This window comes from Gadus macrocephalus, chromosome 8 (genome assembly GCF_031168955.1).
Source record: "Gadus macrocephalus chromosome 8, ASM3116895v1".
In the NCBI taxonomy this organism is placed as follows: domain Eukaryota; kingdom Metazoa; phylum Chordata; class Actinopteri; order Gadiformes; family Gadidae; genus Gadus; species Gadus macrocephalus.
In genome coordinates, this window is record NC_082389.1 from 11859645 (window position 1) to 11887014 (window position 27370).

Here is a 27370-nt window from a genome sequence, read left to right on the forward strand (position 1 = left end):
TCCAGTAATCCCATGTGTGCATGACCGTAGAAAAGTAGCAGTAACTCCCACACATCAAATCTCCACATGAACTGAGGATCCTCTAAATGCTTGGTGTGGTGGACCTGGTCTCTTCGATCCAGCTCTGTGTTTCCTTTGGGGTCGCTGTTGATATTTGATGATGCATCTTTTATTCAAAAGAACTACAGCAAATTAAAGAAAACTGTCTTGTATATGCAAACAGATTGCTTTGAAGATATGATATGTAACATTAAAAGCTTTCAAATATATCTATATCTAAAAATGACTAGAGCTATGTTATACATTTAGTTGAATTGCGTATTTCCCAAATCTGAGAAATCCTTATTTTATTGTTTATGGTAATTGTCTGTTACATTAGGTGAGGTGCAATGTCAATGGGGTCTTATGCCCTTTACTCCCTAACTTCCTTTGAAAAACACACGAAAACAGTAATCCGGTAGACCCCTAAATTATTGATGATTTCGATTTAGCTTACTACTTACTATGTGCTACTATGACAAATGGCTCATGCCAGCCCACACGTTCTTATTTAAATGTTTGTATCTGTCTGGGATACCGGTATTATATGCAGTCTATGTTAAGTCAGTTTAACCGGTATTGTACACATAGAGCTGCTTGTCTGTTATGGGCTACTGTAGAAAGATAGCCGTGAACTATGACTTGCTCCATGGAAGAAGACCCAGTCTCTATGGAGACATATAGGGCTCATTCTTAAAACAACAATTCTTATTTTCATTGGATTATACGCTAATTCAAAAATACTGATAAACATTCTATTTCTTGATATTGGATGCTTATAGGGTTTACAAGATGTGTTGAAATAAATGCAAGTCAGATGCAAGTTGTGCATACAAGGTTTTTCAGGAGAAAAAAAGGGATCTCAGTCTGATATAAGTAGCTTTAACTATGTTGGCTTTAACACTGATTTTGTCAAAATGTCAAACGTTATATTCGAGGACTTGTAGCCTAAAGCTAAGTCCCATTAATAAAACGTCTTTCTAAGTCAGTTTCCAGGGCCAGTGGAGGTCACGGTAGCACGGAAGGAAACAAAACATGATAATAATTGCCACCTGTGCCTAAAATCACAGCAAAAAAAAAAGACGCTTTTAATTCACTTCATCATGGCCTGCTTCAAAGTGAGACGCCCTCAGAAAGTCAATGTGGAGGTAGCCATGGCCACTGTGAATCCCTAAGGAGCGTCTGGTGGTGAATGTCATTAATTATAACAGACAGGGAGAAAGAGATAGCCAGACAGACAGACGAGTGGACAGCCGAGCAGCCGCCAACACATCGTCACTACGGCAGAGAGCGCCGACATAGGCCGGACAGCAGGACCAGGCCGCCCGCTGCACATACAAAGAGGTTTGCGAAGGGGAGGGAGTGACACAGAGAGTCCTTCGGTTTTTTGTAGTGACTGAACCGAAATACGTCTACGGCGCTATGTTTTCAGTGGGCAAACAAGCAAAATAATTACTTTAACGTTTATTTCTAAACGCACACAATTCACGACGAGGATAAATAATTTAAAAATGCGGCGTTCCGCTTGGCCGTCCAAGGGACGACTGCGCATCTGTGTGAGTGAACCGGGAAATGCTGCGCCAATGTCCCGGCTGAGAGACGTAGCGTTCCGCCAAACATAAGCCGATTTCTCACATTTTAACAAAAACGCCGCTAAAAAACATCGTTTTAAACATGGTAAGTTGTTTTCGCTTTTATTTTGGGTTATGTCGACGACGCGCGGAGGGAAGTGGGATTCCGGAACCGTCATTTTTGAGAAGTCATAATAATTTATGAATCATAACTTGTTATGATAGGAGCGCGCGCAGGCGTGCAACAGGTCGCCGTACAGTAGAGGGGCAGGACAACTTATTGCCGTCGCACTTGTTCGCCCAACATTTTGGTAAAAAGCCTTGATCGTCGTATGCTTGTTGTGTCATTAGCAAGATGGCACGAAAAGACGAATGCTTTGTTGGCACAAAAAATCTATTGAAAATGTTTTCATTTTTAGCATGGAGTGACACGGTGATCCACTGTACACTGTTCCAAATCGCGCACTGTTGGTTAACTACGCTTTTATATGCAATTCATATCTTTAGATTGCTCATTGTATCGATCTTTTTCAGGAGAATGCAAGGCCACATCCTTAACAAATAAATCTAGAAATCACTGTTTGTTCGTCTTGACAGGTGTAAGCTTTACCGGGTATGTCATCAATAGGCAGATTTTTTATATTTTAAAACAACAGAACATATACAAAATATCCGTTTAGTATGTGCACGACTCAAATCTCGCAGATGACTATTCCTCCAATAAAAAAAAAGAAGACATCTCTGCATATTAATGTAACCATTTACATCACGTTAAACCAATTAAAGTGCTGAAAATAGGCCTTAGTGAATAACCCAGATTACAAGTGAACGGAGAGGGCGAATGGGATTAAGGAAACCAACAGGCCTAAGCATTTAGCCTATATCGTCTCACATATAGCCTGTGTATTGTGTTGCACTCAAACCTCCAACCAGAAACACGCATTCCGAGAAAATGGAGATACGTAGCACACGTCGCTAGTACCCACCCAGCAGAACGTCTGACGGGAGGGGGAGGGGAGGGGGGAGAGAGAGAGAGAGAGAGAGAGAGAGAGAGAGAGAGAGAGAGAGAGGGGAGGGGGGCGGTGGGACCCCTTGACGCTGACTGTCTCCGTCTTTAGTTACCTCTCTTCCACGTGGTCGGCAGTAGACGCGGGTGAGGTTGAAAAGGAAGCATTGTGCGTCTCGTCAGTAGCCCCTTATGTGTTTCTGGGAGGCTCGCGCAGGGTGATGCTCACTCAGCTGTGGCCCTCGCGCGCCATTGTTGAGAATTCCTCTCCTTGGTCTCGAGTCAGTTGTTTACTGCGCTCGCGTCCACGCAACGCACCGGTGCTGATGAGGATCTTTTTACGCAAAGTGTGGCCTCTCGGTCAAACCTTTTCAGATGGACAAATGCAACTCATTTTTACACGTCTTCAACAACAACGTGTGCACTTTCATATAAAACGACAAATAAAATGTACATTTTCTAAATGGCTGCATAAAAGGATGTTTTATCCATAGCCAACGGCGCACTTGTCCACAGACGCGCCACGCGAAATGAAGTGGGTACCAATACACGTAGAGGCTGCTTGCTGGGGATGTTTAAAAATTGCTCGAGTTGACAGTGCACGTTGCAATACCCGGTCACCGCAATCAGGTTTACTAAAGCCACGCAATGGCCGACTCGAGCAGAGTTCCTTCGCCATTTGAATGCAAAGTAGAGGATGAACAAGTGGACCGTGTGTTTATGTGCGTGCACGTACGTCCATGTGAGGGAGCGTGCCCGTGCGGCGAGAAGGAGGGCCACCACGGTGAGCTGGAGAAAAGAGGGGGACTTGTTGAGAGAAATTGTCACACATGCCTCTGTCGGCTCTTTTTTTTTTTTTTTTTTTTCTCTCTCTCACACAAGTTCCTCCGCTTTTCTTCCACCACGATGGCACCTCCACCACCACCGAGGGATATGGGGAGGACTTTTATTTTACACCCGGAGCGCATCCACTAACACACACCAGGCATAGTGAGAGACACAAATAACACGCACGTAATTTTTTTCTTTGCTGTTTAGTAATTTAGACACCTACTTTTTCCAGTGCGCAGGGAGAAAGATTTTAAGTTGTGTGTTGGCCTATGCGCCGCCGGCTGAGCCATGTCGCGTCGGAAACAGAAACGACCGCAGCAGCTTATGAGCCCGAACCCGGGTGAAACTCGGACCCTTGAGCCCGGTGAGAAATAGTCGATTCTTGAACAGTGCATCGCAATGGACGTATTGTGTGTGAATTCATTAAATCATAATCTGGTGTGACATGGATTTGTTGGTTAACTAATGTCGTGATGATGTTGAATGGTCACAGAAAATGTTTTTTTTTTTGTTTTTTTTTATCTTTTATCTCTATCAGCCGTATTATTGTGGTCTAATTGTTATGCATTTTTAACACTGAACTTTTTCCTGTTTCTCTTAAAAACCAAACGAGGACCCTGGTGCCTGTGTAATGCGAAAAGACCACCCAGAGTTTCAGAGAGCAGAGATGTTCAGAGCACATGTTAAAGGAATACAGTAAAGTAATGAAAAATAGTTTATACATGTTAGTATCTTCCAGCAACTCAGACTTTGTAGACACACACACACACACACACACACACACACACACACACACACACACACACACACACACACACACACACACACACACACACACACACACACACACACACACACACACACACACAGGAGGTAGAGTAGGTCATGGCAGATAAAACCTCACAGGACACTTAGAGGTGTTGTAAATGCATTTGAATTAAATCCTATTGTCCTCCTAGAAGCTTTGTGGCCGGCTACTGGAGCATGAACAGACACACACACACACACACACACACACACACACACACACACACACACACACACACACACACACACACACACACACACACACACACACACACACACACACACACACACACACACACACCTCCACAAGTCCAGCGCTGTCTTTGGTTACAGGAAGTGGATAAGTGCCGCATTCTGAGTGCAGGAACAAATGCATTCTAGTGTAACCGTTTCTTTCTTTTATTGTGTATGCATCTGTTACATATAGTGCTAATTGGGTTTTTGCACACGCCTGCATTGGCATGCATCTTTAATACTAGAGAATAGCCCATTAGGATTCTTAAGATCCACAGGGTCGGTCAACACAGGGTATGTATTTTGGGGGTTCGGGTTGGCTTGTTGATGGAGGAGCAGTCAGCTACCATGAGGTGTCTGATTTTGCTGTTGTTTGTTTTCTTTACCCAGCACCTCTTTGCCTCTTCCACCATGCCAGGAATGTGACCCGAGTGTGCGTAAGGTCGCCTCAGCCTAGCCAATCAGGGGCCACATACAGTGGCCAGTACCCAATCAGGACTTGACCCATAGCCTCCCATGGGGTTGGGAAGAGGGAAGAGGAAGGAGGGAGGGAGGACGGGGTCCTTAGGAAGATGAAAGGAATAGAAAAAGAGGGGAGGGATAAGAGAGTGTCTAAGTATGTGAATCAGGCATTTTTTTTGGGTCGTTTGGGACAGAGAGAGAGGGCGGGGGGGGGGGGGGGGGGGGTCTCTTAGGTGAAGTCCATTGTCCAGTGTTGTCTTGGAAACAAGGTAGTCTCTTCTCTGGGAAAGCAGTGTATTCTTGCGCAAAGAATTGTGGTCTTCTGTGTGTGTGTGTGTGTGTGTGTGTGTGTTTGTGTGTGTGGCTATGCTGGTGTTGGGACTGCAGCTGCCTTTCACGATGACATAATGGACAAAGACCAAAGGCAGGAAGTGAGGACGATGATAAGGTTCTGGAACAGCAAGGCCCGACTTAGGTTGACTTTCAGACATATTATGAGGATGGGACTCCAGTATGCCAGGACTGCCAAGACTTTTGAAAGTACTGTATTGGTATTGAAATTCTTCATGTTCTTTCAAATGTGGATAATAAATCACAATTGACCCATAAATAAGTTGGACACCCCTAAATGCCACAGGAGTGCTTTCTCATAAGGGCTTCACGACTGCAATACATTTTTTATAATCCCATGTTATTGAAAGACGTATTTTGTTCGGCTGTAAAGACACATTTCTAACTTTCTTCCTCCCTCCGTTTCCCCAGATGACCAGCCGTTGGTGAAGTTGCTGTCGTCACAGTTCGCCAGGGACTCCCCCCTGACCTTTCCTTCCACCTCCACCCAGCACCCCCAGATTGCCCTCCCTCCCTGTACTTCGTTCAAGGGTTCCCAAACCCCGTCCCTTCCTGCCGCCAAAGCCCCGCCCCACTCCGGCTTCCCCGGCCAATCAGGCCCCTGCTCACAGCCCCAGCTGTCACCTGACATCCCTCTCGCCTCCCTGTCCTCCCGAGCCCACCCCCCGGTAGCCCCTCACCTCAACGACAGCCACCGCGCCTCCTCCGCCAGTGACCGCGCACACACCCTGCGCAGCGCCCTGATGGCGTCCCCCAAGCTGGGCGTGTCGGCGACCACCACCACCTCCTCATCGTCGTCGTCGTCGTCCGCCTCCCTCTGTCCCCCGCCCCACCCGGGCAGCCCCAGCCCGGTGCCCGAGGGCCCCCCAAGCCCTGTGACCCCCACCCCGAGCCCGGTGGTGAGTTCGGCCTCGCCGGCGCCCTCCAGGGCTCACCTGAGCCTGGGACTCATCCTGGAGGAGCTGCGGGTGCTGCAGCAACGGCAGATCCACCAGATGCAGATCACGGAGGAGATCTGCCGTCAGGTGCTGCGTCTGGGTGAGGCGTCCTACACCATGGACTCGCCCGCCCAGCATCCGCTCGCTCCCCTGCCTCAGCTCTGCCTGGAAGGTGGCGATCGAGCCTCAAGCCCCACGCCCCAGTCCTCTGCCCCGCAGCCTGCCACGTCAGTGCCCCCCCTCTTGGCATGTTTCTCCTCCCTTCTCCCCCCTCAGTCCTCCCAGAAGAACCCTAAGCCCAGTCACCCTTTGTCTCAGATTCTGCAGCCGCTCAGGCCTCAGATTGAGGGCACGGTGACCAATCTGGGAGCTCATGGCTACCCCAGGGTCAGCACTCACTCGTCGCTCCCCTCTGCCTCTTCCACTGTATCCTCCCTCTGCTCTAGTATGGCCTCCTCCAACCACCCATTGGCCCTCTCCCTGGCCATGCCCAGCCGCTATCTCCACGAGAAATCCCCCAACACCACCTCAGCCAGCGGGCAAAGCGGGCTGTCCTTTTTCAGCCAGAGCTCAGCCAGCGGCCTGTCAAGCCAGCATTCCATATATTCTTCTTCTGGAGGGGCTTCACAGGGCTCCGCCTCCCTTATGAGCTCCGCCTCCGCCGGACGCCTCCAACATGGCTGCCGTTTCTGCGGGAAAATGTTCAGCAGTGATTCGGCGCTGCAGATACATCTCCGCTCGCACACGGGGGAACGCCCGTACCAGTGTCCAGTGTGCCTGAGCCGCTTCACCACCCGCGGTAACCTCAAGGTGCACTTCCTGCGTCACCGCGAGCAGAACCCAGAGCTGTCCCTCTCCCTCTTGCCGCCATCTTTGTTCGGGCCCGGGTTGTTAGGAAGCGGCGGGTCGGATCTCGGCCCGCCGATGAGCAGCTGCAGCAGCCCAGTCAGTGCTCTCAATATGATGCAGAAGAGGCGCAAGCGCAGGCCGGAGGATGAGGCCTACGGAGATGCTATGGAGGCTGGTGGTGCCGTTGGAGGCTTCAGCCTGGGAGGGACAGGAGGACCCCCCCCCTCTACCCTGCCGCTGCCCCCGAGTGTTGACCTGGCTCTGATCTCCCACTCCCTGCTGCAGCTCAACAGGGCCGCCGCCGCTGCCGCTGTGGCCTCCATCGCCTCGGCCTCATCCAACTCTTCCTCCTCCTCTTCTTCCACCTCCTCACTGGCTTCCTCTCTTCTCTCCAACCCCCTGGCGCTGTCCTCCTCCTCCAACATCGCTGGGTTGTTCAAGGGAGCCAAGCAGCAGCACTTTGACGAGAACACCCCGCCCCACACCCCCATGATCCCCTCCTCGGCCTACTCCCAGCTGGCTCACCTGCCCAAGCTTCTCTTCCCGTCGGCCTCCTCTTCGTCTTCCTCCACCGCGCACCCTTCCCTCCAACACCACCCTGTCCTGGGGCTACTAAGGCCCCCGTCTTCCACTGCTCCGGGCTCACAGCTCCTCTCCTCTTCCGCACACTATCCCTTTGCCTCCTTACCCAAAACCTCCACCTGTCCCTCCACCTCCTCACCGTCCTCCCTGGCCTCGACCATGGCCTCCTCCAACCCTACTTCCGACACTTCTAAGCTGCAAAGGCTGGTGGAAAAGCTGGAGAAGGAGCCTTCCCACTCCGCCTTTCCCTGGGCCTCTTCCTCGACCTCCACCTCCATGGGGGACCTTTTAGGGAGCAATGCAGCAATCTCTTTGGCTGCGTCGCTTAGCAGTGTCCTCACAAATGCCAGTACTTCCAGCACCTACGTCATGGCCTCCCCTCCGTCCTCTATGTCGGCGGCCACTTCTGTTTCAAACTTCACCCGTGAGATGGTGGCTGCGCTGGGAATGAGCGCTAATGGAGCTAGTGTTCTGGCAGGGTCCATGTTGCCGCCTCTCAACATCTTAGGTGCGGGAAACACCCTGGCTCCTAACCAGTGTGGAGTATGCCTCCGTGTCCTGAGCTGCCCCAGGGCCCTTCGGCTGCACCACGCCACCCATCTTGGGGAGCGTCCTTTCCCTTGTAAACTATGTGGCCGATCATTCTCCACCAAGGGGAGCCTGCGCTCACATCTGGCCACGCATCGGGCTCGACCCCCTAACTCACGGATCCAGAACTCGTGCCCGCTGTGCCAGCGCAAGTTCACCAATGCCCTTGTGCTCCAGCACCACATCCGCATGCACCTCGGGGGGCAGCTGCCCCCCGACGGGACTGAAGAGCTGCCGTCCGAGATGCTGGAGAAGTCAGACGTGGCAGCTCTGTTGTCGCAGCCCTCTGACTCACCCGGACTCTCAGCTAGAACCCCTCCACTGGCTGAGGCTGGCCAAGCGGAAGACCTCGTCACCCCAAACAGCCACTTTGTGGCACCGATGGAGGTGTCTGACTACGCACCATCTGCGTGCACCAGTAACCCGATCAAATCTGGAACCTCCAGTCCAGACTTGATACCTCCCTGTGACCTCAGCCCAGATCCATCCTTGATCCCCACCACTCAAAGCGCAGCCCCGGGCAGTGTGGACCCCCCTGTCCTGTGTGTCAGTAGCCCCGCACCAGCTCCTCAACCTGAGGATCCAGGCTCCCTAGGTACCGAAGACAAAGAACCTGACCACCTGGCCACAGTTGAGATGCATCGATCCAAGTCCAGCCCATCGCCGACTCCCTCCACTCCAAGTAAATCCATATCTTCTAGCGGTCTGATCGCAGACAACCCAGAAGGAAAGGCCTCCACCTCGTACGATGCTTTCTTTGCGGGCTCCAGATCCAATCTGGAGGACCTACTAAGCACACCTACTTGTGGGACCTCCTTTGCCCACCCATGCCCAACCACCACCCAGCCTTCCCTCCCGTTGCTGGGTCAAGACCTCGCTATCGCTGAAGCCCATGAAGAACCCACCTTGGAACCGGAACAGTCCTTGGGGCTCCAAAACCCAGAACCCATGGGCGTGGACAACATGCACTCCCCTCAGTCGCTTACGCCAAAGCAAGAACAAGAGGCCGTGCACGACGACCAACCCCAGACCTTGCCAGCTTTGGATGACGTCGACAACAGCGTTGGCATCGGCGGCGGTGAGAGGGCGGTGGCGACACAGAGGGCGGCGGCCTACATACGGGAGACCCGGCAGAGCCTCCACTTCTCCTCGTACGGGAGGGAGGACCGCGCGGACGGTGCTAAGATGGGCGGGTTGGCGGACGGCGACCAGCTGGACACGGCGGTCCCCCGGAGCCTCGCCCCGACGCTTCCCCCGCCGGTGTCCCGACCGGAGAAGAGGACCTACAGCTGCGCCGAGTGTGGGAAGGAGTACGCCAGCCGCAGCGGCCTCAAGGTGACCCATCTGCCTGTCTGACCCGCTGTCCGCGGTGCAGCTATCCATCTATCCATCTGTTTTTGTATCAAGTTTCTCCATCAAGTTCCATCAGAGTTAGAGTTGAACCACAAAAGATTTGAGATATTATATATAGCCATTTGTTATGAGCCCTGTTCTTTGTTTTGTTTGCAACGGGGCCGAACCTTGAATAGAGGACTGATGTTTGCTATGCAGAGGGCCTCATTACAGAGGTCAAAACACTTATTTCATACTGCAGTATTTAACGACATTATGATGTTCCCCCCCCTCCTAAGGGTCACATGAAGCACCACGGCGTGGTCACCAAGCCCGCCAGCGCCCGTCCTCCGGCCAGGAGCAGCCGCTCCTCGTCCGAGCGACTCCCGGCCACCTCCTCCACCTCCTCGCCCGGCTCCTCCTCCTCCTCCTCCACCTCCTCCTCCACCGTCCCCGCCACCAGGAGCTCTGTGGGCTTCTGGAACCAGTACCAGGCCTTCCTCAACGCCAACACGGACCCGGCTGACGACCCGGGCACCGGTAACCACGGAGACGCAGCCCCCCTGGCGTCGTCGTCTCAGATGGACCTGGCCGGGTCCGGGAGGGTCCCTGCGGAGGAGACCATGGAGGGCCCCGACGATGACGATGAGGAGCCCAAACTGGAGCCCGTGTGAGGGGGACCCGGTGGCTGGGGCCCGGTGGGCTGGGGTCGATGCTTACCGTCTGTCCTTCCTGGATGCGGATCTGTGTATAACTTTTCTTCTTTGCATAGTATTGCTGCCCTTAGGTACCTTCTGAGTAGCCTGGTTCTTTTGATAGTCCAAGTGATTTGTATGTTTTGTGCAAGCTGTTTGTTTTGTGCTTTTCTCCTTAATGAAAAAAGACAGTGTAAAAAAAATAAGCAGAAGACAAAGAAGAAGAAAAAGAGGAAGAAGAGGACAAAAATGGTTGAAGTCATGAAGCCAGACCCGGGCCAGGCCCCCAGGTCCGTTTTGAATCTATAGCAAAGCAAACAGACTACCTGTTACTTCTGAAGAGCTTTGACAAGTCCATGCCAGTTCTAACACTCAACGATGTAGTAATGACTACACGCAAAGAACGATTCCTTGGTATATCAATGTTGATCGTAGAATTGGTTAATAATGTTTCGTGTTTGTTTATTTTGCCTTGGAGCAATTTCTGATAGTTTCAAGTAAACCACTAAAGTATAGGAAATTGGTATTTTCATATATGACTACTCTTTCTGGCACTCAATGTACTACTACGCTATATGTAAAAAAAAATAAGGAATTCCTGTGGTGCATAAGACACCGATTTTGGATAGAACTAATGATGTTCTACATTCAGACTTATATATCTTGATGACATTACAATAGGCACAAGCGCTGACAGAGAACCGAGACACAATGACCTAGAACTTCCAACCAGGCCCATCAGCTTAGTGGATACCTGAATAGGAAGTCTGATTTTCCACATGTTCTTAGCAACCGCTCTTGTAACTGTGGTTCACCTTGAAGAACATCTTCAGTCTATTGCAGAATCACAGTTCCCTGATCCGCACTCCCGCATCCTTGCCCAAGAGGCCTCTTAACTCTTAACCTGCTCCTTAATGACCTATACCTGAAGTCACCGTTTGTATCCGAATTCACTTTGGACTTGTGATCTGAATTCAAGTACGAATTCTGTTGAATTACTAAATGGGGATTAGCTATGTGGGACAGGTCTTGGAAAAGACGTGTGTCCTTTTACACTGAGAATAATGTCATTGTTGTATCGTCAAAAGTGATGTCTGTAACACTCGTCTCGCGTTTATTGTTTTTCTCGCTGTCGTGTCTTTATATATATATATAAATATATATAAACATAGGAGACCCAGAACTCTTTGTCTGTTGTAAGTTGTAATTTTGGTGTGCCCAAAGGTTAGAACTGAGGGGTTAAAAAACATTCAATAAAAAAATACACATGTTTTCATAAGTATTTTGTGAATGTGTATGAGAGGGGGCCAGTTTCAAACATAACACTCGTATCTCTCTCTCTCTCTCTCTCTCTCTCTCTCTCTCTCTCTCTCTCTCTCTCTCTCTCTCTCTCTCTCTCTCTCTCTCTCTACCAGTGAACGATATATCCTCCAGGGGGCGTGTGTTTATTTTCCTGAAATCTGCCAACGGCATTTATGTAGCCTATTATACGGGTTATACATTGGCATTACATAAAGAATAGATGAATGAACATATTCTGTTCAATCATGAATTAATGAAGGTTATTCCTACATAGTTGTGTCTATTTTGTTTCTTAACTAATGGTCTTAAACCACTCAGCAGAAGGAAATGTTGTAATTTGTCTGTTCTGTCTATGGGATAATGTCTTATTTCAATTCTTAATCGCACATTTAAACATGGCATTTAGGCTAGCAGGCATATATCTTCTTAAGATAAGGCTGTTCAATTGACTCAAACCCTTACCCTTATAAGCAGCAGGCCCAATAATTCAATGGTATAATATAAGTGTTGGTCCTTGGTAGTGAAAATCACATCCAATAGAAAGAACAGGACATCATATGTGTGCAAAGCCCTTTTTTCTCTCAATAAGAGCAGACTACGTCAAGTTTAACGCCAAGGTCAGCACATTCATGGATACGGTCCATGTTATGGGATGGGCTAATCCGGAGGGGGGAGTTTTACAGATCTCTATTTTCCATCGCGGGACTCCTCGGGGGACCATCAAACTACCACGTCTGCAGCGGTGGGAGGAAGAAGGGGAGAGACTGCCGGATCAAAATAAAGCAACAACAAGCCAGCAAAGATAAGAAAAAAAGAACGGTGGTTTTGTTTAAATAAATAACCTGATTGTAACATCTGCAGAAAAAGGGAGCCGTTATCTCTCAACACTATCTAGGATAGAATCTAGAGAGATTTGAGAACTTTCAACTCTATTGTTAAAGTCGCCTATTGGGAATAATGCGTTAAAATAGCGGAAAACAACCCGTGTAAATAATAGAGAGCAAAGTCTTCGCGGTTGAGCCGTGGTGGTATCACTTTTTTGGGGGGTTGTTTTGTTCTTCCGTACTTTCAGGGATTCGGTGTGGCAAGTTTTTTTCTCCAGCATAATGTTCTGACAACAAGTCAACCAGTTCGTTTTATAGGCAACCGTTAAGTTTAGTTAGGCTATTTCTTTTTTCGAGTGCAAGGGATGGCATTTGGGATTAAAACGATCGCCCAACTCGTGCTGCTGGCGCTGGCGCTGGAGCTGAACGCGCAAGGAGCAACGCAGCGAGAGGTGAAGCCGGAGGTGAGACACGTCGTTTCAAAGACATTACGCCTACATGTGCATTCATTCACCCTTACTTTCCTTTAAACAGTATTCACTGGAATGACCCCCCCTAGTTTAGCCAGGTTTGATGCTACGATCTTGCGTGTAGGGTTTGATTTGTCACGCAGACTTGAGGGGTGAGGAGAGTTCTTCTGACTTGGGTTGGAGGAAGCAGACCATAATGAAGATAGCCCTCATTAAAAACACCAAAAAACTGCTGAGTGCTCGAAAGCCGAAGAACAAGAGGAGGAAAACTGTTTCAACACGCGGTCAGCGCAAACGTGTCTGGCTTTTCATTCTCCTTTTGATGGGTTTTGGGGGGTCCAAGTTGTGGGTCTTTGGGCGTATTCGCGTGGAAGCTGCGATGGGGTTGTTGACACATGTCATCAGTTAGGGGAGCTTTTTTCTGGCTCTAAGCCCTGGTTAGATGTGGAAACAAGCACCGAAGCTGATTAACAAACGTTTTATTCTAGTCTATTCTATTCTCTTAAATCGTATTCGGTTGTTTTCTGTTCTATTCTGTCAAATGCTATTATTATATATATTCTATGCTGTTTTATAATGTTCCATAATATTGAATTATATTCAATCATATTCTATTGTACTCTATTCTATTCAAAGCTACTATCAGTGCCGCAATGAAAGGAAGTTCTCTGTTTATGTTGCAGGGAGGGAAGTGAGGTCCTATACACACCTGTTTCCCTTCATATCATTACATTGTGTGTGTGTGTGTGTGTGTGTGTGTGTGTGTGTGTGTGTGTGTGTGTGTGTGTGTGTGTGTGTGTGTGTGTGTGTGTGTGTGTGTGTGTGTGTGTGTGTGTGTGTGTGTGTGTGTGTGTGTGCGTGTGTGCATCTGTGTGTCATGCATGTATTAAACCCAGAGCGCTCCAGAGGGGTTACATTGTGAATGAATGTCCCTAAAAGTCCCACTCCTAGTTATCATTTTTCTCTATGATGACTGCGGACCCTTGAATGGCAGTTCCAGCCGGTGCCAGTGGAAGAAAAACGCATCTCCATTGACCTACATTGTACCGTCAAGCATAGCATTAACACTATCAGCTTCTACTGTAATGCACCTCTAAAGCTGTGATAGACATTAACTGTAGTAGGGATGAAGAGAAAACTATTTATCTAATCACTCCATCAGCTCTCCACCTTCAGGTCTGCCCCAGTGCTGCTCCGCGTCCATGTTTCATAGATTTCAGAAAGCAACGTTTACCACGCCATTTCTCCCAGAGAAATCAGATCCCGGCCTCTTACTCTGAATTTGCCCACAGATATTTGGGTATTTATGTTTGACGGTAATAGAGCTTTTAGTGCCCTAGTCAGGCAGTCTGCAGAGGCAGGCAATCTAGTGGGGGGGGGGGGGGGGGGGGGTCTCAGGCCGGGGTGAGCAGACCGCTGCGGGTCATATCCTGTGGTGTGAGGTTATGGCAGGAAGTGGGTAGGGGATTTCCTCTTCCTTATTAAGACATTATTGTCGTCACCCCTAAACAGCTGACAATGACAAACCACAACGGACACACACGTGCATACATACACAACCGCAACAATGTGCCAACACACACACACACACACACACACACACACACACACACACACACACACACACACACACACACACACACACACACACACACACACACACACACACACAAGCATGCATGGAAACACACACGGACACGGACCCACATACAAAACAATGTGCCAACACTCACACATCCGCACACACAAATATTAAAGCAAATGTAAGTGTAAATCCGCATCAGTGTGCATGTACGCACAAATACCCCAGAACACAATATTTAATACAAACTCACCCAGACACAAAGACACTCGTGCACATTCAAAGACACACATACCCACACACACACACAGCAGACCCTAAGTTGATGTCATCGAGTTCAAAGTGAGAGACTAACTTTTCGGGGTCCCGGAGAATAGAGAGGAGGCTGTTCAAACTTTAACCCGCTCTTCCGGAAAAATCACACAAGAAGGGCGGCCATTGTGTCGCCGGCGACGATGGAATCTGGCAGCGAGACATTGAGAGATGAAGCCGTCCGCTAATTCAAAGAGACAGGAAATGTCCCACACAGGCCCTATGTCTCTCGCCCATGCCTCGGCCAGCACGCTGTAATTAAAGTCCTGGTAGGTTTCCACTGCCGGGCCGGCCCTTACAGCTGCAGTCCAGTCATCTACGGAACAGCCATGGCAGAGCAGAGAGAGAGAGAGAGAGAGAGAGAGAGAGAGAGAGGAGGAAGGGGAGAAGGCCAGAGGGAACAAGGGAAGGAAGGATGAGTAAGGGTTAGTCGGAACCGCCCGACATCCTAGATGGCACGACCCTCTGCGTTTCCGAGGAAACAATGGAGGAAGGGCATTGCCTCATTTCCTGTTCGTACAGGAAGTGAAACGTGACACAATCAGGTTTTGCGTCTTAAAAAAAAAAGAGAAGATATTCTGAGACGCTGCTCTGGCGTTGGACCAGACTGGGGATTTACTGCTAAAAGGTCTCTGGCAGAAGCACTTGTTTTGTTCCTTCTTACCCGTTAGATCTGTTATTCTTGGCCCCAGGCTTTGTTTTCATGCTCAGCTGTGGGAGGGGGTCACTATACACGTGGCAACACGCAGGCGGCCTTCAGAGGTCAGGATTTGTATTTATTACCTATGTTATTCTTGCAAAGCCGCATTGGTCCAAAGTTGGATCCATATGACACAGTAAAATAAATGAAAGGTATAGGCTGACCTCACATGGTCCGCGCTACGTCCCCCCACGCTCAGTGAACGCACACATGGTGTAAAATCGACCACAAGAAATGTAATTCTGCATAACGAGCCTGCGCTCAGGACAGAGTTTTTAACGTAGCAACCGCTAGTCTAACGGCGTGTGCTCACTGTTTGACGCGAGCCGTAGGTTCTGCAGCGTGTGAGACGGGTTAGCTGCGGGACGTGGGGACGGGGTGCGGGCAGCGTAGCCGATCTTCATCTGGGTGCGCCGCTCTCTCGCCTCATCCCAGTCCACCGGCTAACCCGACCGAACGGAACAACTGACTCTTCTTTATTTCCCCCCGAATGTGATCTTTCTCTCTTTCTCATTCGCTTCTGTCTTTCTTCTCTTAAACACACTCAACCCACCGTCCCATCTCTTTCTCTGTCTCTATGTATTTCTCCCAGTCTCTCTTTCTATCTCTATTTCTTTCTCTTGCTTTGAAACTCTCTTTCTCTCCTTTTCTCCCCCCCCCCTTTTCTCACCATCCTCCTATGTGAAGGCTGCTGACATGCATAGCAACCACTTGTTTTCTTGAGGGGGGGTAGTATCAACGGAGTTAAAGCAAAATAATATGAACCAATAACCTATATTAGCTTAATAGTAATACGTTGCACAAAGTTTGACGTCATCCACGCTATTTTTTACCGGGAACCAAGAGTCATAGTGTCGAGTGTAGAATAAATAATAACAAGAAGTGAGGCAATGTGGGACTGTCCTCCTCGGATGAAAATAATCTCAAGGGAATCACAAGGGAATCACTTAAAGAGCCCAGTATCAGGAGGGGGGGGGGGGGGGGGGGGGGGGGTGACGTGCGGTGCGGTCGCGGGGCGGAGGGGAGCACGTCATTCTCTAGCTGCCTTCTCCACTGAACTCAAGTCAACACGAGAATTTAATAAACAACAGAAAAAAGGCCCTTTTCACAAAAAAAGGAGTGGCCTTCAAATATAAGCAGGCCATCGTCAACACTCACTTATGAGCTATGGAGGACTATTTCAAAGACACACACACACACAAACATACACACACACACACACCTCAGAGTGTCACCGTATGGTTGTTAGTTAGAACTCTGGGGTTGCGGTTGTATTGATTGAGGGTCAAAGGAAAGAGATAGAAGGAAGGGGGAATGAGAGAGGAGGTGGATGGAGTGAAAGAGAGAGAGAAGGGTAGAGACAAAAAATGAGAGTGGAAGAGAGACCGAGAAGTGGCGCGAGAGAGATCTGAGCAAAATGGAAAATCAATGTATTTGTTTATTTTCCTTATCAATCAAGCGGCATTAAGTAGAGGGAGAGAAAGAGAGTGGGAGATATTTCCCTCGGTACTCTCTCTCTTTCCCTCTAGTCAGCTGACATGCTACAGGACCGGCCACTGAGGTTTGGACTAGCGTAGAGGAAGTAAAGTTCAATAAATACAGGCCGTACAGCCACTACCGCTGCCAAGCCCAAAACAGCCTACCCTGTAGCACTCCCTATCGTTGTCCCATCTCCTTCCCTCCCTCCCACCCTCCCTCCCTCCCTCCCTCCCACCCTCTCCTCCTCCCTCTGTCTGGAATCCGTCCCGCTCCTTCTTTCTATCCCTCTCTATATCTTTCCCCTGCTCCATCTCTCTCTCTCTCTCTCTCTCTCTCTCTCTCTCTCTCTCTCTCTCTCTCTCTCTCTCTCTCTCTCTCTCTCTCTCTCCTCCCCCTCTCTCTCTCTCCCTCCCCCTTCGCTCCTCTCCCTTTGCAGCCCCCTCTCCATCTCTTTTAATTACCAGGCTTTCATCTAGTCTCTCCTCCCACTCCACACACACACACACACACACACACACACACACACACACACACACACACACACACACACACACACACACACACACACACACACACACACACACACACACTCTCACACACACCGGTCGTAGTCACTGCTGTTATTAACCAAGCCATGAAGCATCCCTTATGTAGATCTCTCTCAGAATCTCCAGCGAGCAGAACTCAAGGGGGGACGGCAACAAACTAAACCTGGATCAATATTGTTTTATTTTAATATAAATGGTCTATTTCGGTCCCTTACAGACTTGGTTATAGTTTGATTCAACATCCATGATCGCTCGCCTTGTTAAACAAACAGTGAAGCCCACTCAGGGACTCACGTTCCTCACATCCTGGGGCGTGCACGTCTGGGATCCGGGCAACACCACGACCACGTGCACTACTGTGGGACACAGCTTCACCGGGTTGGGCTATAATTTATACCGCCCTCGTAGCTCACAAGGTATTCGGTATAACTTCCCACGGCTCTGGTGTGAACGTGGGTGTTAAGGTTAATAGCTTATAAGGGCACATTAGGAAGGAGACCATGACATGTGGCACCTGGAATCAAGGTTCTAAAGCGGCCATATCGGTTCTAAACGCAAGCTGGCATTCAGTTCACACCCACCCAGCTAGTGTTTAGATCCAAGATGGAAGCCATTTGAGTGAAGTCCACTGAACTGTATTTTTGAGGTGTGGGGGGGGGGGGGGGGAGATTCTGGGTCATTGAATGATAGTTCTGTCATATGCTCTTCAAACTACCGGTACTAACTATAACTTAACTATCATTAGTTGTTGCAGTTGGTTCTTAGAAGTTCTATCTCGTCAAGTTAGATAATATATAGTCCTATAGTATAGTATTAAACATATGTTTAATTTGCGTCCATTTAAGACTCAACCATTATGGGTTGATAGGTAACGAAGAGCCCAAATGTAGTTTAATGACAGTGTTAACCTTCGTAAATCTTCCTCGACTTTTACTCAGAGCAATTCCAGGTTGGTTTTCCTCCACATGAAGAAGCAACTCTGGGTTGAAACCTGACCTTTCTCTTTGTTCCAAGACATGTTTCAGCCTGCAGAACAGTTAAGGTGGACTGGCATTGAGGGTAAAATTACTTTGAGCCAACAAAGATGTTGAAAGTGAAATAGTTTTTCATTCAAATATAACATCTTGTTTCTATATTTTAAAGTGTAATCAATATAGAAACAATATGTTATATTTTAATTGCTTTGCTTATTTTTAGAATCTTGACATAAATTATTCTTGCACTTTTTTGGGGTGAATCCTCATTGTTGAATGCACTTATTATAAGTCGCTTTGGACGAAAGCGTCTTCTAAATAACTGTAACATAGTGTAACGTGATCAACATCTGGGCTGGGGCCATTATGCTGATATCATGTTGCTGTTACTTCTCTCCCTTTGTTGACCGTTTCTATGAAATGTAGTTACGTTTGTGTGCCATACCTCACTACCTACATGACTATTACCACTATGTAACAGATGTATATGAGTTGTGTCACACAGCTAACCCAATGGTACCATTAGACCGATGGTAGGCCCTTTCAGCCCAGTCATTATCATGTTGATATAAAATCCAACCCTGCAGAATGTGTTTACAAGAGAACCTTCATAATTCTCTCATCTCTTTTAATGTTTATCTCACTTGGCAATTAAATTTTATGCTTTATTCAAGATCGTTTTCATCGTGCTATAACCTGAATTTATAATTTTGCATTTATTTTGATAATCTTCCTAGTATATTTCTAAAGTTTATTTGAATATTTTTTCAAATCACTTCACAAAAAATCGATTCGAATTATTAAGAAACAAAAGAAAACGTGCATTTCCACCGCTCACTAACTTTGTCAGATGAACTTCTTTGACCGACGCTCTCGTCTCCCTCTCCCGGTAGTCATGGCTACAGCAGTACGGGTACCTGCCTCCAGGTGACATGCGGACGCACGCGCTCCGCTCCCCGCAGTCCGTCCCCTCCGCCATCGCAGCCATGCAGAGGTTCTACGGCCTCACCGTCACGGGCTCCATCGACGCCAACACCATCCAGTGAGAGATACTCTGTGTAACCACGGCAATGCACCGATGCAAATACTCACATTAGTAATGAACCTCATCTTTCTTAATGGTGTTTCTTGGGTTTCATTTGTAAGCCACTTTGGATTAAGGTGTCTGCTAAATGTAAGGTGGAGAATATTAATCTATTCTTTTTGTTTGATAATAATATGGATTGTTTTAATATGATACATGTGCTAGCTAGGAGGGTGCTATCAGGTAGCAGAACATGAATGCTAAGCTGGGCAATCAATGATAATACGTCAGAATTTAGTAGACCGCTGATTCACAAATAACGAAGGTGGAGGTCGATCCTCCAAAAGTTCATCCTCTCTGGGTTTGTAACGGGCAGACCGAACTGAAAAATATTTTGGACTCACCTGCTTCCCACCATAGTTTTGCTGAAACGTTTTGTTCAGTAGACATGCTTCCAGCGTGTGTTTTCCAGCGCCTCCGGTCTGACCAGAGTGTGACTTGTGTTTGGCAGGGCCATGCAGCGGCCTCGCTGCGGCGTGCCAGACAAGTTTGGCTCGGAGCTTAAGAGCAACCTGAGGAAGAAGCGCTACGCTATCCAGGGCCTCAAGTGGGACAAGAGGGACATCACCTTCTCGTAAGTCGCCAATGTCACGCACGGTCAAAACTGAATTGCATGCGATATAACTATATATTTTTAAATGTAACATGTTTGAAACATGGATGAAGAGATTTAATTGACTCTCGGTCATCTCTTAAGCAGGCTCAGCTGATGAATCAAAATGGCTGCCTCCTGTTGGTTTTTTGGCCTCCAGCTGCTAGATAGACCTTGTAAGTGACATCACGACATATGCCCATATAAGGCAGTTGTACCGTTTGGCATTTCCACTAGCAGCAGGCTAATGTGATTGAAAGAAGTAGAAGGTCTTGAGCAAGCGGAACGTAAATGACCCGAAAACCAAAATAGGACTTATAAACCTCTGAAACATACAATAAACAACCCCATTTGGGCAATGAATAAACATTGGCAAGAAGATGTGTCCTTTGGAACTTTGGATATAAACAATGACTCAGGCGCTAGTTATGAGCGACAGTGAGTCGAATACTACCGCAGAAGCCTCCATTCACTGAATTTCCCATGCACAATACCACACAGCAAGCCTCAGGGCTGACCCTACACAGACACCAGACTTCACACACACATTTGTTTTATTTTATTGAGTTTAACCTGACGCCACCCTCCTGCAGCATCCAGAACTACTCCCCCAAGGTGGGCGAGTTCGAGACCCACGAGGCCATCAGGAAGGCCTTCAAGGTGTGGGAGGGTGTGACCCCGCTGACCTTCCGCGAGATCCCCTACAGCTACATCCGAGACAAGGTGGAGGAGTTCGCCGACATCATGCTGTTCTTCGCTGAGGGTTTCCACGGTGACAGCAGCCCCTTCGATGGCGAGGGGGGCTTCCTGGCGCACGCCTACTTCCCTAGCAACGGCATTGGCGGGGACACCCACTTCGACGCGGCCGAGCCGTGGACCGTTGGAAACCGAGATCTGTATGGTGAGAGAAAGCGGCCGCCATTTTGGATCATAACAACATCATTTATCACCGTCAAAACGGAGAGATCACTTTTTGTTTTGCTATTGCGACTGAACTTAAAAAATAAAACTAGCAGGGAGTTTCCCATGTTTTCAAGAGAGTAAGCAGTTTTTTTTTGCTGTAACAAGCAAATTGTTAGAACAAGTTCGGACCTGTGCCAGTAAGTATGTCTGGGTTAACAGTCTCAAGGGTGGTAATATGCGAACCGATGCAAACGTGGTTTTGTCATTTGTTTAAGAAGAGTCAGAAACATCAGAAACAAAACTTAAAGGAAAAACAAACCACAAAGAACGAGTCCACTAGAATAGAGATGGAGTTGAACATCATTGCAGAGCTTTATGTGTGAAAATCTCTTGGCAGGAAATGATGTGTTCCTGGTGGCGGTGCATGAGCTGGGCCACGCTCTGGGTCTGGAGCACTCCAACGACCCGTCCGCCATCATGGCCCCCTTCTACCAGTGGATGGACACCGACAACTTCCTGCTGCCTGACGATGACCGCAGAGGCATTCAGCAGCTCTATGGTAGAGTTACATTACTTTTACTTTACTTTACCTTAGGTTGCATTACTTTAGATCACATTACTTTGCTTTATATTGCTTTAGATCACATTACAACCTTACTTTACATAAGATGACTTTACTTTAGATAACATATTACTTTACCTTAATATCATTTTATGTATTCATGACATTAAATAGATTGACATAGAATGGTCTCTTTGTTTTGTCTTGTATCTTTGTGTTTCCATAGAAAATAGAAAATATACAACTACTAGTGATAGCAGCCTGTGAATCATGTTAGATGAGAATATTGTTGTCTCTCAGAAAATTATAGATATACACCGAATGATACAGATGACACAGGCTGCCGTTTATTTCATTTTTTCTTTTCTTTTTCTCTCCCATGAACTTAGGCTCCAGTTCGGGTCCAGTCCCCCCGCCCGTGACGTCTCGCACGCCGTACAACGAAGACCCCGATCCCACGGAACCCCAGGAGACCCCTCACTTCGGACCCAACATCTGCGAAGGCCACTTCGACACCATCGCCATCCTCCGAGGGGAGATGTTTGTCTTCAAGGTAACCAGGCGCCTGGGGAACTGCCTGGAGCTTGTGGATCACGTAGTCGCCCGTGTTATGCAAGTGAGTCCTAACATATATATCTGTGTGTGTGTGTGCTGTTTTCAGGATAAGTGGTTCTGGCGTGTGCGCAACAACCAAGTGCTGGAAGGATACCCCATGCCGATGGGTCACTTCTGGAGAGGCTTGCCGTCCCACATCAACAATGCTTTCGAAAGAGAAGACGGGATGTTCGCGTTCTTCAAAGGTAACCTCAGATTCAGCCTGTATTAATCAAAACCCCACTCTTAAATCAGTGGGCTCACGCGCTCCTAAAGAGGAAAACCCTTTAAGATGGTGTGAACAGGTGTTGTCCAAGCCAACACCTTCCCATCTGGAGCTGATTCTCACTTTTTTCATCGTCTTTCCTTTGTCTCTCGGCTTGTTCGTTCTTTTAACGTTGAAAGACTTCTTGCCTCCAGAATGTCTTCTTAAGCCCAACACACATTGGCGCCGAAGCAGCATGTCAAAAAGAACGCCCCCATTATTTCGGACGTACTCGATGCGTGCCAGCCCGTGGCGGCACGCCGCCCCGCTGTCCTTCGCGTCGCTGTTCTATTCCCCCTGAAATAGCGCTTTCTTAAAGCTGTCTGGTACATCCCGGCTTTATACAAGGTCCTGTACATATGGAGATTGTTGATGCAACAGATGAATAATTCCACAAAAAATAAAGTATGTAAAGTGACTGAACCGTAAACAAAGTGACCGACAGTACATAAAGTAACTCTGAATTAATGTGACTATCATTGTAAGCACAAACAGAGGATCATGGGCATCAGGGCCATATGTGTAGTCATAAAACAACTGGTATAACGTTATGGTAACCTATACGACTACGTTTGTTGATCTGCTTCTTTCAAAACATAATCACAACGGTGCTGCAGCGCGCCGCTTCCTCTTGGTGCTTGGGGGCGGCATTGGACGCGTGTGTAGTTCTGTCCGTAATCCCGGGATTTCAAGGCCCTAACGAGATCTAGATTCAAGATTCAATATTCAAGATTCAAGATGGTTTATTGTCATATGCACAACAACTACAGCAGCAGTCACTGGCAATGAAATGCGCGAGTCTCAGGCTCCTTCATCAATATAATAAGCAACATCAACTCGATGTGTACCCGCGTACGACAAATGACCTCCAAACACACCACGTTGGCTACCTTCAATTTCCGTTGTCGTTGTGTCCGACCTCACTCCCCGGTCTTTGTCGTCCAGGAGACAAGTACTGGGTGTTCGATGAGTCCAGCCTGCAGCCCGGCTTCCCCAAGAGCCTGCGGGAAATGGGGACCGGGCTGCCCACCGACCGGATCGACGCCTCGCTCTACTACACGCTCAACGGACACACCTACTACTTCCACGGGAGCAAGTGAGTCGCTTGACCTTCTGTACACGCACGCCCTCACCCGCACGCACACATGCACACATAAGCAAACAACAGGGTGCTCATGGATGGATGTGCGTGGGTCTTTCTTCGTGGTGCTTGAGTAAGGATGTATGTGTGTGTGTGTGTGTTGATGGGTGCTTGTGTTTGTCTTTGTTGTGTGTTTTTTATCTGTCGATGTATGTGTGTTTGTCTGTTGTGTGGGGCTGGCGTAAGGATTTGTGTTTGTGTGTTTGTGTGTGTGTTTTTTTGTTGTGTGGTTTATGTCTGTATGGATGGATGTTTATGTCTGTTTATTACATAGACAGCTGGGCCCTGAAATACACTCTGGATGGTTCCACTGGCCTCACAACTCCCACACAGGGATGAAGGAACCATGGGCTGACCTCACCAGGTCGCCTCGACCAATAGAAGGGCTTCGACCGAGTACGCAGCGTTTCTGTTCCATCACCACAGGGTTCAAATTACTGACATGCTCAAGACAGTAATAGAGAGAGCATAAAAACTATAAAATCCAAAGCATCATTTGCTCTGAGATTTCCTGCCGTTTATATTTCATAGGCAATTAAAAAAAACGGATTGCCTCAGCGGAATGCTGTGTGGTGGGCTCATATACACTCCTCCCATTGGCATCTGGCCTTTCTATCTGTTCAGTTCTGGTTCTGTTCTGTGTCTTTCTGAAACTGTTCTGTTACTGTGCTGTCAGTGTTCTTTTAACGTTCAGTTCTGTTTCTGTTGTTTGCTACTCTTCTGGGGCCTGTACACACCCCTATAAACACTCTCTCTCTTTGTCTCTCTCTCTCATTGTCTTTAAATAGGGCTTGACATTGACGTTTGTTTACAATGTTCTTATCTAATAATATAAACACATATATATTAGGCTACAGTGGAATAACGATTGTGTATGAACGAAAATGCAACACATGCAATGATCCGCAGAAAAACAATGCAAGCATGCTACCAAGTTATACTAAGTTACCGTAGGGATGCTACAATGTAACAAGCTGTATGACCGTACCGGTGGTCGACCGGAAACATTTAGTGACCAAAACTCAGGGAAAACCCTCAGCTCCCCTCTCTCTCTCTCTGCCTGTTCTTCCCGCTTCCTTTCTATCTCTCCAGCTCTCAGTCATTTGATTTCTCAACCGCACTCACTCTTTCATCTCCTTCTCTCCTTCTCTGCTCTCCCTCTTTTTCTCCAGTCTCTAAGTAATCTTGGTTTTCCCTCACTCCCAACTCCATGCCCTGTCCCTCCCTGTTCTCTCCCCTCTCCTTCTCACGTTCACGTGAGCTCTCTCCCTCTCTCTCTCCTCCTTCTCATATGTTCTTTCTCTCTCACCCACTCCTCTCTTCTCCTCTTTCTCACATGTACTCTCACCCACTCCTCTCTTCTCCTCTTTCTCACATGTACACTCTCCTCCTTCTCACATGTACTCTCTCTCTCTCCATCTCTCTCCTTCTCAAGTGTACTCTCTCCATCTCTCTCTCCTCCTTCTCATATGCACTCTCTCTCCATCTCTCTCTCCTCCTTCTCATATGTACTCTCTCTCCATCTCTCTCTCTCCTCCTTCTCAAGTGTACTCTCTCCATCTCTCTCTCCTCCTTCTCATATGTACTCTCTCTCCATCTCTCTCTTCTCCTCTTTCTCACATGTACCCTCTCCCTCGTTCCAGGTACTACCGCTTCGACCACGAGTCGCGGACGGTGGACAGGGATTACCCAAAGTCCATCAGTGTGTGGCAGGGCGTGCCTGACAACCTCAAGGCTGCCTTCATGAGCAAAGACCAGGGTATGGACCAACCATTCACTTCCTGTTCTCAAAGTCTATCGCATGACATCCTCGGGCAGCAGATGTAGAACCTAGCAGGAGGAGAAACGGTGGCCAGGGCTGGTCGAATCCAAACCAAAAAGGATGACGGCAGACATCCTACAGCAAGACGCCCCTTAAGGACATGTTTCTAAATTCCTTGTTAGTCTCGCGAGTCGGAATCCGACCAACATTTGTTGTTTGCTAATCGTTTCCCCCTCCTCTTCTACGCAGCGTACACATACTTCTACAAGGCCAACAAATACTGGAAGTACAACAACCAGATGATGCGCGTGGAGCCCGGCTACCCAAAGTCGGCGCTGCGCGACTGGATGGGCTGTGCCAACGACGAGCCCAAGACGGACGGGAGGAGGGGGGACAAGGACAAGGACCGGGAAGACGCAGACAGAACCAGGGACCGGGAAGACGCAGACAGAACCAGGGACCGGGAGAGGGAGCGGGAGAGGGAGAGAGAGAGGGAGAGGGAGAGGGAGCGGGAGAGGGAGAGGGAGAGGGAGAGGGAGAGGAACAGGGACAGGGAGAGGGGGGTGGACAGAGAGGAAGACACGGAGGTGATCATCATTAAGGTGGACGGGGAGCGTCCGGGGGCCGGGAGCAATGCGGCGGCCGTGGTGGTGCCCATCATGCTGCTGGTGTGCGTCATCCTCACGCTGGCGGTGCTGCTGTTCTTCCGTCGCTACGGAACCCCACGCCGACTCCTCTACTGCAAGAGGTCACTACTGGACCAGGTGTAGGAACCAGGGAGGGGAGGAGGAGGAGGAGGAGGAGGAGGAGGAGGTGGAAGAGGAGGGGGATAGAGAGGGACCGAGACAGGGAGAGAGGTTAAAAGAGGAACGTTTGGGAGAGAGATGGAAGCAGGAGATAGGGGGAAACGCCGAGTTGAAGGAGAACGTCAGCGACGAAGTGCGGCTTCGCCGGCTAAACCAAACACGGAAGAAGAATTTGTCTGCTCTTTTTCCTCATTTTTTTCTCTTTTTTCCTCCCTCGCTTTTTTCCGCCCCCTCTGTCTCTTATTTTCAACACTGTTCTCTCTCTTCCTTTGTGGTTTGTTGACGCCAGCTTGTTGCTGTTTGGTTTAGCCTTTTTCAATGTATTTTTTTGTTGTGTTGTTGTTTTAGCCAAGGGTCAGGGGTCATTGTGTGTTTGCGCCTCTATTGAAGCATGTCAGCCCCTTGGACTGTCCTCTTTATTTTTTACTCTCTTCTCAAGAGTACACAAGCGAATAAAATTAAATGTGCATGCACAACTATGCACAAGCATGTACGCACACACATAGACACGCATGCGCGTGTATACACTTGAAAACTGCAGTGACTTTATAGTCACAGTAAAATTTCCAGTGAAGATAAAATGTTGAAGAGCCAGTATTGATAAGAAAAAGGGAAATAAACTTAAGAAGCATGAAAAGCACTCTTACTTGAGTAAAGTGATTTTATAAAAGTCTGTCCGAAACCATTCTTTTTGTCTAGCCTACCAATCTTTGATGAGTATTATGAGCAGTGATGTTGTCATTATTATTGTGACTATTACTATTGTTGTTATTTTTGTCCTCTGTGAGTATGGGTTGTTTCTTTGTACATTGTCATTATTAAGTCCTGCTGGACAGTGACAGAAAATGTGGCCTTAATTTTATATTTGGGGGAAACTGAAAGGGACGGGGTATTTTTCTTGAAACTTGATTGTAGTTTTTTTTATTGGTGTTTGTTTTTTTCTATCCATCTCAAATGAAATAAATCAAAGATCTAAAACAAATGACTTCTTTTTGTCATTGTAAGTGTTTACGATTCTCAAGTCTTGGTGCTTTCTCCTATACCACTGAGCTAAGGGTCCTAGCTAGCTCACAATAATGATGATAATACTAATGATGATGATAATAATGATGACCCACCTAGTTTTCTCAACGAGACTGTGCCTTGGCGGAATTTCTTCCATTTCCTAACTTTCTTACGAAATAA

The 27370-nt window shown here is 48.1% G+C and overlaps 2 protein-coding genes across 4 annotated transcripts; both read left to right on the forward strand.

The window, feature by feature from the left end:
- The first annotated feature begins 1215 nt into the window (after window positions 1-1215).
- On the forward strand, window positions 1216-11556 carry sall2 (spalt-like transcription factor 2). Of its 3 annotated transcripts, none has more exons than XM_060059006.1 (4): window positions 1216-1383; window positions 3680-3811; window positions 5713-9593; window positions 9890-11556. In XM_060059006.1, the coding sequence occupies exons 2-4, from the start codon at window positions 3736-3738 to the stop codon at window positions 10262-10264; spliced, it is 4332 nt and encodes a 1443-aa protein (XP_059914989.1). In that variant the 5' UTR covers window positions 1216-1383; window positions 3680-3735; the 3' UTR covers window positions 10265-11556. The 3 variants fall into 3 exon arrangements, with proteins under 3 accessions (XP_059914989.1, XP_059914990.1, XP_059914988.1); XM_060059005.1 differs by lacking the exon at window positions 1216-1383 and adding an exon at window positions 1390-1716; XM_060059007.1 differs by lacking the exon at window positions 3680-3811 and having other exon boundaries at window positions 1273-1383.
- Window positions 11557-12299: 743 nt separating this feature from the next.
- Window positions 12300-27170, forward strand: mmp14b (matrix metallopeptidase 14b (membrane-inserted)). The gene is made up of 10 exons (XM_060059009.1): window positions 12300-12875; window positions 19370-19518; window positions 20012-20134; window positions 20746-21053; window positions 21453-21614; window positions 22007-22170; window positions 22279-22417; window positions 23422-23572; window positions 25261-25376; window positions 25629-27170. The coding sequence occupies exons 1-10, from the start codon at window positions 12777-12779 to the stop codon at window positions 26147-26149; spliced, it is 1932 nt and encodes a 643-aa protein (XP_059914992.1). The 5' UTR covers window positions 12300-12776; the 3' UTR covers window positions 26150-27170.
- Window positions 27171-27370: the final 200 nt, after the last annotated feature.

Excerpts from the sequence above, each read along its gene's own strand:
- sall2 (XM_060059006.1), top strand. The coding sequence starts at position 3,736 with ATGTCGCGTCGGAAACAGAAACGACCGCAGCAGCTTATGAGCCCGAAC. Across the intron at positions 3,812-5,712 it reads AACTCGGACCCTTGAGCCCG|ATGACCAGCCGTTGGTGAAG; the intron begins GTGAGAAATAGT and ends CCGTTTCCCCAG. Across the intron at positions 9,594-9,889 it reads CCAGCCGCAGCGGCCTCAAG|GGTCACATGAAGCACCACGG; the intron begins GTGACCCATCTG and ends CCCCCTCCTAAG.
- mmp14b (XM_060059009.1), top strand. The coding sequence starts at position 12,777 with ATGGCATTTGGGATTAAAACGATCGCCCAACTCGTGCTGCTGGCGCTG. Across the intron at positions 22,171-22,278 it reads GGGAGATGTTTGTCTTCAAG|GATAAGTGGTTCTGGCGTGT; the intron begins GTAACCAGGCGC and ends TGCTGTTTTCAG. Across the intron at positions 25,377-25,628 it reads CTTCATGAGCAAAGACCAGG|CGTACACATACTTCTACAAG; the intron begins GTATGGACCAAC and ends TCTTCTACGCAG.